Genomic DNA, 20,192 nt, shown 5'->3' on the forward strand with positions numbered 1-20,192 from the left:
CTAAGAATATATTACCCCTTTGTCCACCAATTACCTTGAGAGATAATCTTCATTTTATTGTCTTCCTGATTGACCTCCTGTGATCTGATAGACACTCAAACATCCTGAGGAGAAATATAAAATACACCTCAGTGTATACACGCACTAAAACGTGAACTTCTGTTTGGCCTATTTTATCGTCGTCCGTATCAGACAAACAATCCAATTTTCAATAAATGATTGCCCACAAGGGTATTATTGAACCTTCCTTATCACGCAACTGTCAAAGGGAGACAATACACCGTTAGGAAGGCTGAAACCTGGGGCAGACATGCCAGTCGGAGTAATGAGAGAACAGATAGAGATCAATGAGAGACGAGGAGAAGCCGCCCTTCTACGGGGAGCCATCAGTTTAGACCATAACAGATGTTGGAAGATTTGCTCAAATAAAAGAAAAACAGTCACAAAGGGAGCGCCCGAGAGCATGCCAAGCTCACCATTTTCACAACCCAAGCTACACGCCACAATTGCAATACAGAAGTAACTCGCATTTTATTTATCAGTGAGTAAGTGAATAGTGAAAAGCAGCCATATGCTATGAAATTAAGAGAATAAACTATTGGGAATGAATATTTAGGTCGGAAAAGAAGGTCAGTGCTTCTCATAGAGGGTTAGGCCAGCAGAAGGCCTTGGAGACCCTCACCATCAAAAATATATTAGTAAAAATACAAGTGCTCTGTAAATTGCCAAACAGTATTTGTCTTATTAATTGCGCCCTCTGCTGGCTACTTCCAAGCCCTCCTGTGCTTCCAAGATGTAATGAAACCTGCTTGATGAAATTCCTCATTGATTTGCCCGGCCTCAACACGATTGAAAGTGAGCTCCGCATGGAAGCTTTTACAGTTGTGAGTTGAAAGGCAGAGCAGGTCCATGCAGACCATAATGTGGAGCTGAAGGCTAGTGACCAAAGGCTGCATGCTAATCTGGTGTCATTTGCAACTCAATGTGGACCTCTCCTGTGCGGTGACTGGATATTGAATATTTGCAAATGAGCTTTGCTGCAGCCTCCATAAAGCAACAATAAAGCGGAGCCCATAAAATCCATTCTTTGTTAGCTTTACACACTATTGTAATTCCACAACTAATGAATGCATGTTTTTCTTTTCTCCTAGCAGGCTACTTATAACATCTGTTCATTTTCAGTGGCATTAGGATGGTGCATATCCCAGCTCATTTAGGTGGAAGCTCTGGATTGGTTGCCAGCCAAGAGGCTATAATAATAATGCTAATAATTAAAATTAAAATACTAATAGAAATAATGATAAAATAATAATATAAACAATATTATTTATTATTATTATTATTAATAATAAAACAATTATAATAATAATGCACACATTTCATGTTTGAATACATCGAAAAAATGCTAATCGGATATAAACCCAAAAGGTTCTCTCTCTGAGGTCATTTGTGGGCGCCCAGAGCTCAAAGCAAACATGCTGAAGCAGCATTTAACAGTTGCGCAGCGCGCAAAACGACCAAGTTGCCAAAAGAAATTGAATTGGCCAAGTTTAAGTCCAGAATAAAAAGTATTATCTTTTCCCCCTATAATTATGTGAATCACGCTATCTTGACTATTAAATAATCATATCAATAAAGCTGCCTCGCCTTCGGTTGTGCTCTTAATGTGACTGGTGAGAGTATATTGGAGCCATGTGGGTCATATCGTAATCCATCTCAAACTCGGCACTAGCTTGAAGTGAAACCGAGCCAACAGTAATGAATGAATTGGCTTTTGATGTGTGCTATTTTATCTCATGTGGGTGGGTCAGTCAGTAAGTGATGGTTGCAATTCTGTCACATTACAAAGGGGCACATTTTCAAGCCCCCTGAGAGATAAACTTGCTGCTCCCTTTTTCCCAGCGCGTCCTTTCACAACAGGTGGTAGCTATTTCCAAATCATCATCACTTGTCCCGGGCCAATCTATAAAAAGATTAAGGATATGTTCAACTTTTAATTTGACTCTTATATTATGATTTTTTTTTTTTGTGTGACTTCCTGTCTTGTCTTAATCTCAAGGGCACATACTAGCCACATGTAGGAGTTGATATATGTGACTTGACAAATTCTACACGAAGGGGAAGTGTTATTCCTGTCCGTGGCTTGATGATTGGCCGACCCGACGTGGGTGTGTGCATGACCATTATGGACAGACATCGGGACTTTAGATGAAGGACTCCCGCTCCGTTAGTTTAAATGTCATCTCGCTATCTGGCTGTAAAGATACTCGAAGGAGCCGAGACTCTGTTAATATGCTTGCGTGGCTCGAAATAATTTTCTATTATTCTCAGCAGAAAGATCCATGGATTCAGTGGTGAGCTTCGCCTGCATCTCATTTCTGGTATTTTCATTGAAAAATATTCAGAGGAAGTTATTCTCGAGACATGCTGTATAATGTATGAATTCCATTTCACTTCAGTTTTTGATTCATTACTGAAATACAGGCGTTTTTGTTTTGATTGACAGACCCCTTGAGACTTTGTTTTTATTATCGTGGCTGAAAATAATGTCAAGTTTTCAGGAGCCAATTATCTTCACGAATCCCGTGGCTGTGTGTTGACGTGGGCGCAACTACAAAATAACGAAAATGATGACTCATGGGCTTTGTCACTACTACGTTGATGTTTAGAGCTTCCACGTTTGGAGTGTGGGATGCTGAGGTGACGCATTGTGTGTGTGTGTAGACTAGAGAGAGTTTTCCTTTGAAAAGTTGTCTTTTTCCACCTCTCCTGAAATGATCTACCTGTGCTTAGTATGGAAATGTCTGTCTGACGATGAATGGCAAGTTTTACGTGTTGCCGCTAGTGTCGTCAATTTACCAGTAAATGAGAAATATTTCAAGTTGTGTCATTTATGTCGATTTATTCAGATGTGAATTGAGGAAATGAAGAGATTAAGCTATTCCGGTGTAAACAATCAAATGGAAGACGCCAGAGCGGAATTGGATGAGAGGCGAGAGCAAAGAAGAGGAATAATCAGACAAAGTGCTACGACTATTTAATGCGCGGCACTTTTTGCCAATCTCCAAATGTAAAGTTGCTCCATTCATCACGCTCAATATATATTGAGCCTTTTTCCCCGTGGCCTCTTTACATTTGCTTGATTGAATAATTGATTGGAAGTGTAGAATATATTATGCAAGTTATTTGTGGGAAGAAAAAACAGATCTTGTCATTCATGCTGAAGTTCACCTTGTCCTTTGAGGTCCCATTTGTCCATCTGTTTTGTTGCCCTGCTTCCTCTCATGCTGATGAATCCTGCGTCCTCCTTCAGTCCGCTGCAGTGACAACGCTGCACTGGAAAAATGATGGCATTTTATTACAGCTTTATTAGCTTCCCTTCTGAATTGTGAATGTTATTTTATTGTGCACTGATTCGATGTTAAGCTGTGCAAGCAAATGTGTGCATGCAGCACGTGTAATGTGGAACGCGTCACCACCAAGAAGATGCAGTTTGCTGACACTTGCAGCATTTCAGTTAACCACTAGGGGCAGCATTTCAAGTAATGCTCAATATCATTGCAGCAGTCAAGAGAAAGATTGTTTTTTAAACACAGGAGAAAATTTATTGTCAATACTAACATTTATTTCCCCCCCATGTGTACAAATGTACACAAGATTTATGGAAAGTAAAACGTGAATAAATCAGGGTCACATATAATTCCAGGCCAGGAGAATTCTGCAGACAGCTGCATAAATCAGTTAACTGCTATTTGAAATTTCAGACCGACAAAATAATCAACCTCTTTGGAGTTCTGGTTTGCCAAAATATATTCTACCCGCAGTTGGCTGGCAACCACTCCAAGGTGCACTCCACCTCTCACCCAAAGTGAATTAGGATGTGCCATAGAAAATGGATGAAGAACAAAAATTATGAATGGTTTTCCTACTGCCCTGTCAATTTATCCATTAGATTTGTGAGTTGAAAGTGAGCATGTCTTTTACATTGTGGAATGTCAGGGGGAGAGAAAGCGACAGAGCGGCAGCAAGAGAGAGAGAGAAAGAGAGAGAGAGAAAGAGCAACCGAGTGCCGGTGGTGCTTTCAAGAACGTCGCATCTGGTTGGCCTTTGCTGTGTTAGTGAGCGAGTGAGCGAGGGAAAGGCAAGCGGCAGGTTAGGAGTGTGTTCGAATGTTAACATGCCCCCTTTCAACTGTAGGACAAAGCCACACGGTAGGTGTTTGCATTTTTGGCATCAGAGAATATCAATTGTTTCAGGGCGGAGGGGGAATGTCTGGGATCAAAATGTTTCCAGCACTTTAGCATGTTCTCATATTTGCATGCAGAAATGATTTCCATACACCTCGATAGCTGCTTTGCTTATGCAGTCAGTTGCACTCATAGAAAACAGTGACTGGCGAGATGTGTACTTTTGTTTACAATGACAGGTGGGGGGTGGAATGGGCGTGTTGTATCCGATTTCTAATAGCGTGCAACCAGAGCAGGGTGCTAGTGTGACAGGGCTTGAGAAAGAATTAAATCAGCTTGAAGAGACTTGATCAAGTCCGACAGAGCAATTCATGATCGTGTTTACTCCGCCACCTCGGCCAGACGCTTTTGGGGAGATGGAGTTAATTTATGAGAGAACATCCGTCCAAGTCCTGCTGGATGCGGAACGTGATAGGAATGAGAGCACCGTAGCAAGCAAAAAAGCATGGCGATCACAGATGTCAAACGTAAGGCCCGGGGGCTTGATAGGGCCCACCACGTCGTTTTATGTGGCCCGCCAAGACAAATGTGTCATTACTAAAATTGCAAATTGTCTTCACTTTTTAAAAATCTTTTTTTTTCAGTTTTTGCTTGTCTGATTTGAAAATGAGTTATTTGTCAGTTTGATTTGTAGCTTATACTGTATATAATATGAGGCGTTCATACATTGATTTGGGTTGACAGTCATAATGGCCCTCTGAAGGAAACTATGACGACAAAAATTGAGATGTTCCAAGGCAGAAGATAAGCTCAAGATCAAAAGGCTGTTAGGACAGTGTAGAAGAATCAAATGAGCCTTTTATTGTGCAGAATAAACTCTACATTAATAAAGACTTTCTGCTATCTCATTTCAATTTCATCCCTCAGTTCACAGTTGCAAAACATTGCTTTTCATGGCACTCAGCTAATTTCGAGTCGTCATTGTTTTCGCCGAGTGCATAATTAATGGACACTCCAGCTGTTTTGCAACCGCTGAGGGTTTCTGCGGCCGGATTGAAACATTCATTCGATCCCTCTGGGTTGTCATCACAATCAAACCAATCTATTGTTCACCCTGAGGTTACGTAAAGGTTGATTTTTATTTATTTTTTTGCTACTCTGGAGTCTCTTCATGCCGATCGGTGGTAACTGGACGATGTTAAAGCGCATTATTGCAAATTGGACTTCATTGTGATGCACTGGCCAGGATGCAAAGTCAATGAGAGCGCTGGAGAGATTCCCACTCCCATAAAAAAAAAAAAAAAAAAATCAGTTAGCTTTCTGTACGTTTTTTTTATTTGTATTTTTATTTTATGAATGAACGAGACGGACCATTTATGTGTCTCCTCCCATCCCATTAACATAATACTCCACTCTTTACTGCTTGGACTTTGCTATTTTTAGCAAAGGTACCAGCGTGAGACATATGCACTGGCGTCATCCTGTGTAGGCTGGTGTCTTGAGAGTGCCGAGGCGGTGCCACTTTCATCTGTGTCGGAAGAACGCTCAAGACTCACTGCTGCATTACTATTTAGTCTTCCCCCACTATGTGAAGGTAGCTACACTAGATCAAGCTTTGTGGCAAATAGCAAAATACAGAATTCTCCAAAATGACATCAAAGCACTACTTTTATATCAGATAGACTCTATCTATTTGTGTGTTTACCACCATTTTCTAATTGCTGTTAGCTTCTGATACAATTGGGAGGGAAATTGGGTGGGAATATGATATGGAGGTCAAAGGTCAGACTTGAAAGCCCCCACCAAATAAAGATGTAGCATAGGGTTAATCAGTGTGCTCAGCTGTGATGTCACTGAGCTGTTTTTGAAATAATAATAATACGACGATTTTCTGTGGCACTATTTTCTAAGCAATGTTACAGGGTTGCTCACACTTCAGATTTGCAGCTTGTACTTTTTTTCCCTCCAGAGATTTACTCTGCCAATTTGGACGTTTTGGTCCCTTGCATCCCGAGCCTCCTTTCTGGCAGTTCTGAGAAGTCTGCTCCCTAACATGTCTCAATAGGGACCAATTCCAGTCTCTTATTGGTCTCCTGGTGCTTCTCAGGGATTTTATTCAATCTTTTTTTTTTCTTTTCTTGAATTGCTATTTTTAGCTTTAGCGCTACGCATGATAGCCCACATGCTGTCTGATGAATAGGAAGAAAAGACATAAGGAGAATAGCTTGACTCATCTTGCGGCTTGTTAAAAGCTCCAAGGGGAACCGTGTTGAGAGTCGGCTGGGGGTTCCCCCACAAAGTTAAAGCCAGAAGCTCCTCCAAAGGACAATTATCTACCTCTAATGTTCTGTGAAGAGAATTAAAAATGCAAAGAAAGTTTGACAAACTCTACAGTATGTGACTTTAAACTTCATCTTGTCTCCGCAGGGCACCAGTATCGTGGACCCTTGTAATGCAGAGCCTGTGCCTCCCAGTCCAGCCATGTACCAGCTGGATATTGTCTTGAAAAAAGGCAACAACCTGGCCATCCGAGATCGCACAGGTGGGGAGTTTAGATTTTTTTTTTCTTTACCATTTGTCTTTATTTAAATCGTACTGCCAATCAATATGGTGGTGTGTACAAAGTGAGCTACGTGGCATGGTTTTATAGATGTAAACAATCTTCTGCATTTTGTCCATTTCTATTTCCGCATTGTCAAAGAAGGTGCAGCTCTCACACCCTTATTTTAAAGGGAACGACATATTAACCGAGAAGCTAACCCACAACGGCGCAAACGCCCCTTTCCAAGTTTGCTCAATTGCGAAAATACCAAAACAAAGAAAAATCCACCCATGTGGACAATTCGATGAGCTGGGCCTGAAAATGTTTTCACTCTATAGGCGTCACCATGACAACAGGCACAAATTTACTCCCCTGTATGAAGTTTGCCGGACTACCTTTGAGGTCCAGTGCTCCTGAGTCCTTTGGGGCAGCACATAAAGTGTCAATATTATTTTAATAGAGCTGACCACAACAAATGTATGTCGCACACTGATGAACGTTAATGATCCGGCATGTTTTTAAATAAGCCAAGCGCGTGACTGACTGTACCTTAATCGTATTGGATCTGTCGGTATTGGACCGTGGAATGACTTGTATTTCAGCCCTGACCAATATGTCCTCCTGCACCTCTTGCATTGTGGGTAATAAGATACCCCGAGTGCTGCAGCCATCTGTCAGGCCTGACATGGCGCACACACCACAATAGACGAGTGACACGTTTACAATGCAAGATGCAAAGATGTATGCAAGAGAAAAAGATTGTGCCAGTCATTCTTTGGTGTATTTACATCTTCTACAAAAATTCAAATCTCATTCTCGTAAACTTAATTTATATTCATTTCCCCTCAGGAAGGAATGAAGCTTATTTTAGTCCATGATGATTACATCTTTCTAGATCGTCTGTTAATATTTTAAGACTGCTTGTCTGCCTCGTGCTGGCAAAGAGAGCTATTGATCACGAGAATGTAATTGGAATTACAGATTGATGATGAAAATGAAAAAGCTGAATAATTAATCCACGGAATCATGGTCATAGACTCTCTTTGTCGGACCTTTTCTGGAATTTTGGTTTTGTCGTCGTCTCAGAGGTAATGAGCTGAACTCTCTCCCGGCTGCTGCTCTTAAAGTATTTCGGGAGCAATAAATAGCTTAGCTTTATGTGTGTTTTCAACTGCTGTCATGAAGAAGAATACCAGGGGTCTTTGGCCACAAGTCAAGCAAATGTGGCTGCTGAGTAAAGTTCCAAGCTAGCTCCCATTTATTTTATTTCCTCACTTTTATTTCCCCTGTCAGCTGTTTTAATGCCGGGTTTAAATAGCATTTCATCACATCCTTGTGACATTCAAAGTGTAAAAATCATTTATTCTTTTTTTAAATTGTATCCAAACCGAGGTAGACTTTTTATATCCACTGTACTCGGAATACACTAGGCAATCTTTTTCCTTCTCTGTGTTTCTCAATCTGTTGCGCTGAACCCACTATTCAGACTTTTCCATTTCAAGCACCTCACCCAGCATCGCAACTTCCACTCATACTCCCTCCACCCTCGAAACTGCAATCTCGCAGGACCCGAAGAGGGAAAGGACGTGACGATAACTAAATCCTCGGAAAAGCCCAGCAGAGGATGTACTTTCTGTGCCAAATCACACCGTTGAGACACTTTTGTGTGCAGCGACTTCATCACTGTCTGCTATAATGCATTCTGTCTGCCACGAAAAAAGGATGAAAGCCATGGGCAATATGGGCTGCAGAGAAAATGATCCCTATTTAGGACACTGTTTAAGAACTTTTTTAAATACATGTACTTAAGTGACTGCTATGTGAAAAGAATGAATGAACTCATGAAACAAACCTATATTGTTAGCTGGTTTTATATAAACCAGCCATTCTTATCTTAGTCCATGCTGGGTCAGATCCTGAGGTTTCTGTACTCGCGAGAGGCTGTCGATACCAGCCACCGATACTTATGGCAAAAAAAAAAAAAGCAGTTGATTTTGCATTTGTATATCAAAAGTACTCATGGTATTGGTACTCAGAGTGAATATTACTCATATCAGTCTGGGAAAGAGTGTTTTATAGAAATTCATAGAATAGATCTTTATTATCATTGTCACACATGTACAACGAAATTTAAAAAGTGCCAACCGATCAGTGCATGAAATAAAAAAAAAAAATAGAATAAAAAGATAAAAAAATACAAGCTAAAAACCCACATTCATTCGTGCATTTATTTATTTATTTATTCCTGCATGTATTTACTTATTTATCTATTTATTTGTTTATTGGTTCACTATCGCCCCCTATTGGCCAGCCCGCACTGAAGAAAGCCTGGCATGTGTACGTGCCTAAAATACTCGAGAGCAGCAATAACATGCCGCTAAAATACGAGCCAGTCATCAAATGGCATGCGCATTTGAAGGGACTTTACAAGTGTGTGCCTTTTGGGTGTTTGAGATAAACAAGAGCATCATGTTTTGCATCTTGTTCTCTTTGTGGTGCCCATCAAGTCAATCGAGCAATTGTTAATTGCGTCTATTTAATTTGATCCCCCCCCTATTATGAAAATGCTGTCGTTTTATTTAATTGCCTACTCGTGCCAAATCGAGTGGCACTCCAGGAATGCACTGTTTTGGTGACTCAATCGGCTTTAATGTTGTGGAAAAATAAAAAGACTCGCGCTCCATTTTTACACAGCATATGACTTTATGACTTTTAAGATGCAACTAAGTAGCTCTCCAGCCACACAGCAGATGGGCATGAATATAAGGAGTCATGTTTTTCTATTTGCTGCTGCTTTTGCCTTGAAGATGCTGAGTGCAAGGAAAACACCAGAGTGGGAATGCTTTGATAATAGGATTCGTTTCCTCCCCTCGCTATTTCTCTGGTAATCACTTTTGTCACAGCGGATAATGGCAGTGAAAACAAACAGACCGACACCAGCATGCTTCTTTCCCACTTAACTTACTGCTTAGTATTCTAAAACACAGAACCAAAGGGAGCATTTATATCTGTCAATCATCTGGGGAATGTTTTTTTTTATTCGAGTAAGATTAGTGCAACGGTGCATATTGCAACCGGGCTGGTCCTTCAAAAATGCGCTTACTAAATCTTACAAACTAGCTTGACACAATTCTTTTTATTTCCTGATTTTCTGATCCTGTCCTTCAGGCTTGCGTTTTCCCATTCGTATTTTGCCATGTAGCTGAAGCAATGTGTAAATCTTCTCTCCCAGGTACCAGTGACCCATATGTCAAGTTCAAGATTCAAGGGAAGGAGGTGTTCAGGAGTAAAACCATCCATAAGAACCTCAATCCTGTGTGGGATGAAAGAGCAAGTCTCCTGGTGGAAAGCCTGAGGGACCCGCTGTACGTCAAGGTTTGTCGAGCATCAAATGTACAGGACAGGCCTAGCTCGAAAAATGTTGCTTGAGCTTTCCTTTGCTTACTGTTGCACTTTGTGTAGGTTTTTGACTATGACTTTGGACTCCAAGATGACTTCATGGGCTCGGCGTATCTCTACTTGGAGTCTCTGGAACATCAGAGGTCTGCTTTTTTGGTTTTCAAATTTGAGCTACATTCTACAATTTGAATTTGGGGCCTCAATTTTCCTCAATTCTTTGTGCTGTCACAACATTTTCACTGATGAAACGTAACCATAGTGACGTTTGGTTTCATTTGACCAATTAAACACCTGCATTTGCATTTTCTTATCTTTTTGAAATATAACCAGAAGTTACTCATCACTTACTTCTTCTCCATATTGTTCTTTACGTGCATGTATCATTTCCTTTAAAAGGTTTTAAAAAGACTCAAACTCTATGTACACAAAGAGCTCCACTTAACTCGACTGTGGTTAAAAACAATCCTTTGCCTCCCTCTTGTGGTAACATTTGGAACCACATGCTCCGACCTGATATTTCTTTACATAACATTACGCTTCGTGGAAACACTGCTATAAATAATTCATACATCTGCCTTGCCAAATTTTAGAAAATGTTTTTTTTTTTTTAAATTTATGAATTGTGTATTTTATACACTGACTATATTACTTGAATCAATAAAAAGCTTAAGAAGCTTTGTACTGCTAATCAAAAAATATAAATAAAAAATATTTCTATGCTCCCTTGTAGGACACTGGAAGTTACCCTGGACCTAAAGGACCCGCATTATCCAGACCACAATCTAGGCAGCTTGGACCTTTCCGTCACTTTATCCCCGCGTGAGGGCGACATGAGAGATGCAGTAAGAATGCCGTTAACGTGATTGTTCCTCGCTCTGGTTCTTGACCTGAAAGTTTTCGCTTGATTTGAGCTCAATTACTGGAAACTACTCAAATCTGCAAGCGCATATGCAAAAAGTGCCAGTGTAATTAAGGCGTGGGTGTAAAAGTTTCTCGTTCAAAGAGGACCGGATGTTTGCTCATGCGCTAGATGCTTCCGACTTGCATTTATTTCTGTTCAATTATTTGTCTGCCTAATTGGAGCCCCGCATGGTCGACCCAGAACAAGGCGGGATTCATGGGGGAAATACTTTATTCTGTTTGATCTGATGTCTTGATTTTGCTGCTTATTTAGTTCTGCAGTTCAGAGAGTCCGCACTTGACAGAACAAATAAACTCGATTTAGGTTAAGCACCATTTTGGATCCTTCCAACTGCTAAGAAAATGAGTACAAGGGTTTCTGTTGTCATGGATGAGGCTTCATGGCCGAGCCAGAGATGACTCAAATTAAATTTAAAAGATAATCCATGTTTATATTAAATTAAAAAGTGTTGTAATCTATAGCTATGACTTTCAGGAAAAAAAAATGCACCTGTTGCTAAACCGAACCTTAATTAATAAATATGACTAAATATATTACTGTTACATATTTTATTTGGATAAATATCACTAAATATAATACTATTATATTTGATTTTTTTGTATTACATAATTACGTGCTAGAGAAAACACATTTGGAATCGGCACAATAAAAGTAATTTATGTGATTAAAAAAATGCAGTAAGAATGTGTTGACCATAATAATCAAGCATTACTGCAATTAAAAAAAAAAAAAACATTTCCATGTATGCATGTTTGTGTTTGACAACACAAGGCAAATCGCTCCTGCCTTATTCCCATGCATGATTGACGGATGCCTCACTCTGCTAATCTACCCCCCACCTCCCACGCTGTCACTCAAGCCACAACTAGCATCACAACACCTCACAGCAGCTAACCTGTGCCCCTGCAGCTTCAATTGGGAAACAGTGGGGGGTGCTGTAACGGCTTTGTCTCATTCACAGACCATGCTTTTGAGAAGGAACTGGAAACGATCTAGTAAGGTAAACTAAAAACGCATGTCACCCCACCTAACCTGTGCACTTTTCACTGGTCTCCTCCTGGTACATGGATGGATTGTCTCCTTTCCTCTATCTTCTCATCCCTCTGTGCTCTTGTCATTTTTTCTTTCATGTTTGCACCGTCATCACTTTATTTTCCACAAGCTGCAATATACTAACACAATCACACAAAACATATTGTACTTCTGAAATGATTAGTAAGTTATAAAATACATTTTGATGGCTTTTAAACCCCCTCGGTTTGTTTATTGCAGCTGCTGTGCCAGAAAATGAAGCCGTTTTATTTTCAGGAAGCTTAGGGAAATCATTTTATAAGCATGCTGATTGACGATGCAGGATCGTCATTTACGTCTCCTTCCTTGTGGTCGTTCGGTGAACGTCAAGAAGCACGTTTTTCCTTTTCTGCTTCCGCATATCGACTCACGCATGCCATAAATCTTGTTTTGTATCGTATACGCAAAGTCCAGTTTCTCACTTGCTGTTATCGGCCGGATTTGGTTTGAAATGGCCGTGAATTCTTGCAAGATTTCAGAAAAGCTTCACTCCTTTTAGTCTTGACTCCTAATTTTGAGACCCATTTGGAGTGCGCCTGGTTGAAGCCGGGCCGACGTCCTGCTGTATTGCGCCTTTGAAGTCTGCAAAATGGGCCACCCCGCCTGCGAGACGGGAATACGCGCAAACACTAACGAACTTGCAACCCCTCCCGGAAAAGGCGATGCTCTTGACTCCCCCCTTCGCCTCCCTCTTGCCTCCTCTGCATGGCTGCACACGGTTTTATTTTTACACCAACTATTTTTTAATGAAGCCATGAACATACATTAGAAGATGCAAACTCGTCAAGAAATAGTTTGCGATAGTAATTATGAGTCAGAGGCAAGATTAAATCCAGGTCTCTCTCTTCACCACGAGGCAATTTCTTTTTTTGGCACTTCAAACATATTTCTCCTCCAAAGGGCTTCGGAAAGTTGAACTGTGTACGAATATTGTAAAAGTAGATTTGTTTTCGACAATTCCAGCCCCCTGAACATCATCGGGCGTCCTGCTGTGCTCTGGCGCAGAGATTCCCAAAGTAAACAGCACTTTTTTGTTTTCTTCTCCTCCAGCAACCAGAAGTATGTCGTTACAAAACAATAAAGCGATGAGATTGTTGCTCGAGTACAACATCACGGCGACCTCCAATCATTAGCATACACGGCCACATAGCATAAATTCACTTGTAGAAATCGGCAGACGTGGAAGTCGCTGCACGGGAGGTTAGATGAACGGCGAGGAGCCATTCGCCGCGTTTAATGTCTGGAGAATAGAAATTAAGAAGCTGCGTCTCCAGATCAAAGGGCTGCGCTTGTGCGGCAGGGTTGGTTGGGAGTTTAATGAAATTCATCTGCAAAACAAAAGCTATGCTAATAAATTCGCCCTAACAAGGAAAGAAGATGGATGAAAAGAGGGGGGAGGGAGGAATTTGTTGCGGTGAAGGATATTGTAATGATTCAAAGAGAGGTTAAATAGGCCTGTAAGTGGTTGGATTTAAATAGGTTGGCTCGTCATTATAGAATAGCTAAAATGAGAAACGTCTTGTGCTATTCTGGATTAGACGAGCCAAATGAATGATTTTTATTTTTCATAGCTATTGTTAGGCGCTGACCCCGAACATGGTACGCCACGTAAAAAAAATGCATGCTAGGTCTAAAAAAATTGTATTTCCTCCCTTTGTGTTTTCATGTGTTTCATGTTCATTATTATTTGCAGTTTCCCTGTCAATAAAATGCCTTAAGTCTGTGTTAATTAGGGGAGGGGTGAGTACTAATGCCAGATTTCGGTATCTGGCCAATAGCGGCCTTATTTTAAGGTATTGAGTACTCACGAAGGCTGCCGATACCAGCCACCGATACCTAAGGCAAAAGGAAAACAATCAGATTTTTTCGTAAGTCCTCAAGTTAAGTCAATTTTATTTAATGAAATTGGATTTCTTTCTAATATATGTGTGGATGTGTTTGCCCACGACAGTGTCAGAGTATGCGCCTGTCGGATGTACACCGAAAAGCTCAACTGTGGCGGGGCATCGTCAGCATCAGTCTGATCGAAGGTCGCGGCCTCCAGCCCATGGACGACAACGGCCGAAGTGACCCTTATGTTAAATTTAGGATGGGCCACCAAAAGTACAAGAGCAAGGTTAGCAAACGCGTCGCTAACTTGACATGTTTCACCCATGAGATTCATGCACAATTTATTGCGTTGCGCTTTTGTTTGCGGACCCCCAGACGATTCCCAAAACGCTGAATCCTCAATGGAGAGAGCAGTTTGACTTCCACATGTATGAGGAGCAAGGAGGCTACGTGGACATTACTGTCTGGGACAAAGATGCTGGCAAGAAAGACGACTTCATGGGAAAGTACAAGGATCTCTTATGTTCTTCTGAGACAGACTTTACGTATGTACAGATAAAAAGTGCTGTCCAAGCACTGGCGGAGCTAAAGGGGGGCTCGCATGGGCACTGGCCACCCCTGAAATATGCAAGGTGCAAGGCCAGATAATTGACTTTTGGGAATGTTCTTTCACATTTCCCTCTGTCCCCTGAAGGGAAAATATGGTGAATGCTGACTAAAATTTTCCAAATAATTGTTTGGGTTTGTAATTATTATTTTTTGTTTCCTTGTCCACCCCATGGCCCAACATTGTTAGAGCGACAATACATTTTGATCATATGTCATTCATAAACGATTCAGTTTGCCGAGATGATTTCACCACGACTTTTATGTGTGCCCTTCAGGTGTACAATCGACTTGTCCCTCCTCAGTAAAGAACACACACACAAGCTGGAGTTGCTACTTGAGGAAGGCGAAGGCGTGCTGGTAATGCTGGTGACGCTCACGGCCTCCGCTGCCGTCTCCATCTCCGACATGTCGGTCAACGTGCTGGACGACCCGCATGAGCGACTGCAGATCAAGCAGAGATATGTGAGTTGTTATTCTAAAAATACTTTATGTGGTATAAGTCAATCATATTTTTCAGCCCACTTACACGGAATTGAAAAATTTCATTCATTCCACTTTTCTTTTTTTTTTGAGCATTATATTGTGTTTGTATTCCGAATGTTCCTCAACCTTCTTAACCGTGTATTATTGGCCGCGGGAAGCAGACCGCTGGCCTCCTAAGTGCAGTGACGGCATGTGATCAGAGGGGGGAGCTCTATGACCGAGAAAGCCACTGCGTCCCTCCCCGCTCACAAAAAAAGAGGGTGTGGAATGTGTGTGTAATAGGGGGCGAGAGGTAAAGGCTGAGGGTGGCACTGGAAGGGAAGGCGTGTAAAATGAAAAGAAAAAGCTATTTCACCTCTCTCACAACTCGTAGCGCCGCCGCCTTTCTGCTCGGCTGAAGGCCCAATTTTCTTGCCTTGGTTTCCCCCTCCCCTTCACCATCACCTGCTTTCTACCATCCTTCCCATCACAGTAGCTCACTCAGCATCATCATCTCTTTGTCTGTGTCCAATGTGACCCTCCTGTTACATGACCAAAAAGGGACTGGAAGCTATCCACCTGTTAAAATAATAGTTCTTTTTCCCCACAAAAAAAAAAAAAAAAAAAATGTCTTTGAGGCATAAAATTGAGCAATTGAAGTACCACCGCTAATATCGAATAATTCTGTCCAAAACACCGCTAATCTGCTTTATCCAAATCTGTCTTTCGGATAAAACACACGCATTCATCCGTGTCATTACATAATGTGTCTTTCACTTATTACGTGTAGATAATTCAATTTTGACTAAAAAAAAAAAAAAAAAAGGCATTGATCTAATATGATTGTTATGATGAACTTTTTAAATGGTGCTGAACTTCCTCGTACAGTACCTACAGTGAGTGTAAGTAACAAGCGGCAACTACTTAAAATGCAGCCGCGTGGTTCTATGCAACACGGTGCAATCCAGCCACTTGGTGACAATTGCCTTGGATGTGCTATTGCTCAGCGTAACCTTTCCTTCATCGCTAATTACTGCTTCCCAGACGTGCAGCGAGACAGCCCCGACGAGAGAGCGAGAGATTTATGTATTATGATGGCAAAGGAGCACACACACTAATGGCTCTTAATGGGCCTGGGGTGGCCACGAGAAGAGTGGATGAGGGGGGGAGAGGAGGACGGGGTGACCTCCGCTGAAGAGCGCCGCCACCTCTGCACACGCACACCAGCGGACAGACGGTCCAATAACAAGCTGAAAGACGGACGTAGATTAAGTGAAAACCTCTCAGTGTGTATCCAACTCCATGATGGGTATTATGTAATTTGCCCGATATCAATGAAATAATGGCGAATATGGGGCATAAAACTGCTAATATATACAGGCCAACATTTTAGGATATTAACATTCACCTATTTGAGGTAAACCATGAGGTCAGCCAATCACAGGGCTCATATGGACAAACATGAATTCACACTTGAATGAAGCTAAAATGAAATGCAGCAATGCAAAAAAAAAAAAAGAATGAACATTTGTTTTTCGTTCAACGCCAAAGCATTCCTTTTGTCTTAAAGGCAGCATTTAAAATATCGTTTTTGCATGAGATTGACCATTAGTTTACATGAGTAGTTTTCAAGGGTCAACATTTCAAACCTTTAATAACGTGTTAGCAAAGATACAAGTCAGAGTGAAAGTGTGTGTGACTGTTACTATGTGAAGTCAAATCCGATTGGAAGAATTTATTTATTTATTATTTTACACCAATCAATGATCATTATCGAACCCAAATGATCCCTGCCGGGTTGCCCATATGGTGCGACAAAGGGTTGATTTTGCTAGTGTGGTTTGCAGGCTAAAAATACCGCGACGGTCTCACATAGATTGGATCGGTTCTTTTTTTTTTTTTTTCCCACATTGTGTTGTTTACTTTTTGTGTGGATAGGTGTCAATTCTCCCGGAGTTTTGGTACGAAATCAAAACACGTTTTCATCCGTGACTAATTTTGAGAACTGTTAAAAAAAAAAAAATCTTTACCTTGAATTTTTTTTTTTTTAAATAATTACCGTTGCTGCCTTAGTTAACTTTCTCAGTCAATGCTTTTTTCATTCTCTTGCGATCCACATGACCCAGGTTGTGTACTAATAGTATCCGGGTCACGGCACCAAATGAAAGTTTCCGGGGGGAACCTTCTCTCGGTCCTATTATGGTTAATGCTCGTCAGCCCCAAGTTTTCCTCCTCCATGCCCTCCCTTTGACTTGTTTTCTCTTTATCTCCTTTTCCAACAAGCATTTGTATATTTGCGTGCCCTAAAACAAAGAGTTACCCCTGCCTGTTTAAACACTCTCTACTTCTCCCTCGCTCTCTCCTTCCCCACCTCCCTCCCTCCTCATTCTCTCCCCTCTCATCTCCTTTACAGAGCTTTTGGACAATGATATCGCCAGAAACAGGCAGAGTCTGACAGAGTTGGTAATAATGAATTAAGTCTGTAGCCTGGCCTGACTCTGAGATTTAAATTATAATTACTCCTGTGGGGATGGACAGGGTTATTGCCAGCGAGAGAGAGAGAGAGAGAGAGAAATAAATTGAAGTGAAGTGCATTTCCACTTGCTTTTAAGACGCGCCGACATGCTCCTCAATTTGGCCTCGGTGTACCTGAGTGTTTGGGCATGAACAAAAGCACCTGTGTGTGTGTGTGTGTACTTTTGAATTAAACCGGATTTGAACAAATATCTCTTTCCTGTTCAATCTGCTTCTTACATGCCCCTTTCATTTACATACGGCGAATAGAAAAAGTTTACACACCCCTGTTCAAATGCCAGCTTTTTATGGCCTAAATAGTTGTGTTATAAATATAAGAATACTTTTTCACAATTAATGTGACCGATTACTCGTACAACTTAACCCCATTCATTTCTTTCAAAATTTTGAGCGGGGAAGTAAAAACTTAACTGAAATAAAATGTTTCTAACACATTCACATTCAAACTTCATGCACTTCACTTTTTACTTAGCCTCTCAGACAGGAAAAAAATAATTAAATAGTACATGGTTTCATAAATAATAATATAAAAATATTTTTAAATGATTCACATTTTTTCAAATCCCAAATTGGAACCAGGGGTGTGTAGACTTTTTTTCATATCAACAACACTCTTATATTGTGCTGAAGCTAGTTGTGAGAAGGCCGCCTAATTGGAAGCAATTTCAAATGACAGTTTCAAAGTGTTCATTTTTCATAGTAATTAAAAAAAACAAAAACAAAACTCAATCTTAAACCTGTGGTGCACAGACAGATGCTTGTGATATAATAGCAACCTACCAGGAAAGACTTTGCACTGAACGTGTGAGTAAACCTTTGAGTCCTCCTGTTTTGCTCCGCTCGAGAGTGTCAATTGTGTTTTTCTCCACTGGAGTGCTTCTGGCGTCAAGTCAGACTAAAGTGCTGGTGTGTTTTTATGTGTAAATATCCAAACCTTGCTATTCACGCCTCAGCGAATGTGTGTCCTCACGTGAATCTCACTATTATTAGTGTTCCTGCCTGAGCTTCTTCCGGTTATTGTCAGGCTAACTCACAAGTTAAGGTCACACCCGGTGAAAGCAATTTATTTGCATGACCCTTTTCAATCATCACATATATCAAATAAATTCTACTTCAGTCTCAAAAGTACAAAACTAAAAAAGTGTATCAAACGAGCTGGCATAGCTACTGTTGGAAGGGAATCTGCTCATTTGTCCTCCCATTGGAGCGAGCTATAAATGCCAGCTCTATATTTTCAAATAAGGGCTGCTAAAGGACATTTTCTACCCTTTTCCTCCCTTAATGAAATGTCAGGCTATTGACCCATCTTTCTCGTAAATGCTAATTTGCCGGCCTCTTTGACCTTTCACCCCTTGTCCTCGTGCCGTTTCAGAGCTTGTGGAGGTCGTTGCGCAACCTGAAAGACGTCGGCGTGGTGCAAGTAAAAGTCATCCGGGCTGAGGGCTTGATGGCTGCAGATGTCACAGGTAGGAAGGCAACGTCGCATCCCAGCAGCGGGATTTGGGAGGAAATTCATTGCAGTTGAGCCAAAATGTCAAAATTAATCGATTAATCGAGAAGTCATCGATTATCAAATCAGTCAAATTTATTTCTTACCTTGGAATTGTCTAAATCCTGTCATGTCAGATGCTTCGAAGTAACGATTCATTCTTTTTTTTTAATCATTTATGAAAACCAAACAGATTGTTAGTGTTGAATCAAAACAAGACATTGGTAAACATTTGCTTTTACTTTGCAAAATAATTACCGCAGCAGTAACACATTAGCAGTACATTAATCCCTCTTGTCTGTTATTGTTTAATTGTTATTTAGTTGTTTTTATTCACTTAATAATACCAAATAAAGTATTTTGTAATACATGCAAAATCTTCATTATTATTTTTTTTTCAAAATGTATTTAGTTAATGGATCAAGTGATCTATAGATTTATCAATCCTAAAAATACTCGATAAAGACAGCCCTGCTTCATTTTTGTTTATTATTTACTGAATACTTTCTGGGTGCACAACCTCTTTATTTTCATTTTCCTATCCTCTCTTAGACTGCCAGTAACTTCAGCATTTGACTGATTGCATTTAATCATGTGCACAATGTTTGTGGCACATAATGCAGCACCATGAATTCAGCCAGAGATAAAGTGTAATTTGGGGTTTGAGGGATTACGCTATGTTCACAGAGTGAGTTTAAGTCTTCTTTATAGTGGATTTATGCCGGACGCTAAATTTGTCTCTGTGTTTTTCGGGAGAGAAAAAGATGCAGGGTGCTCATTTGAATAATAGAGAAAAAGTGTGCATTTGAACCAACAAACGCGCCCCTCCCTCCTCCCTTTTTTTTTTCTCCACTTGCTCCCGCCGAATTCTCCATTCTCCATTAATTCTTACTTTTAATTAGGTCTGCAGTGGACAGGCCTAGTTTTTCACTTGGTATTATCTAGTTGAGAGTAGGGAAAGTGTGTATGTGTGTGTGTGTGTGTGTTTCTCAATTGAAGCAGCCACAGTCTGTTAGCCAATACAAAGTGGAACTGCTTGATTTGGGTTATTGAGACCGGGGCAGCCAGAGAGCAGCGGCTAATGGCTCTTGTATTTCACTTGGAACTTAAATTTACTCCGTGACCTTGTTTCACAGCTCATCATTC

At 40.8% G+C, this 20,192-nt stretch overlaps 1 protein-coding gene across 11 annotated transcripts in view; it reads left to right on the plus strand.

Annotated features, from left to right (window-relative positions):
• The window catches only part of mctp1a (multiple C2 domains, transmembrane 1a), a 61,320-nt gene that overhangs the window by 2,773 nt on the left and 38,355 nt on the right, over positions 1 to 20,192 (plus strand). For 6 of the 11 annotated variants that reach the window (XR_005098721.1, XM_037258374.1, XM_037258373.1 and 3 more), the window contains exons 2-10: positions 6,615 to 6,729; positions 9,962 to 10,104; positions 10,192 to 10,271; positions 10,859 to 10,970; positions 12,012 to 12,050; positions 14,073 to 14,237; positions 14,327 to 14,457; positions 14,836 to 15,022; positions 18,930 to 19,023. Coding sequence is in view for 10 of the 11 variants with exons in the window: in XM_037258374.1 (XP_037114269.1) it covers positions 6,615 to 6,729; positions 9,962 to 10,104; positions 10,192 to 10,271; positions 10,859 to 10,970; positions 12,012 to 12,050; positions 14,073 to 14,237; positions 14,327 to 14,457; positions 14,836 to 15,022; positions 18,930 to 19,023 (1,066 nt within the window). In the remaining variant the exon portion in view is untranslated. Of the gene's footprint in view, positions 1 to 2,576; positions 2,701 to 4,088; positions 4,212 to 6,614; positions 6,730 to 9,961; positions 10,105 to 10,191; positions 10,272 to 10,858; positions 10,971 to 12,011; positions 12,051 to 14,072; positions 14,238 to 14,326; positions 14,458 to 14,835; positions 15,023 to 18,929; positions 19,024 to 20,192 lie in introns of those variants that run through there. The other 5 variants (XM_037258375.1, XM_037258376.1, XM_037258378.1 and 2 more) reach the window with 5 other exon arrangements.

Source organism: Syngnathus acus, chromosome 9, assembly GCF_901709675.1.
Source record: "Syngnathus acus chromosome 9, fSynAcu1.2, whole genome shotgun sequence".
Classification (NCBI taxonomy): domain Eukaryota; kingdom Metazoa; phylum Chordata; class Actinopteri; order Syngnathiformes; family Syngnathidae; genus Syngnathus; species Syngnathus acus.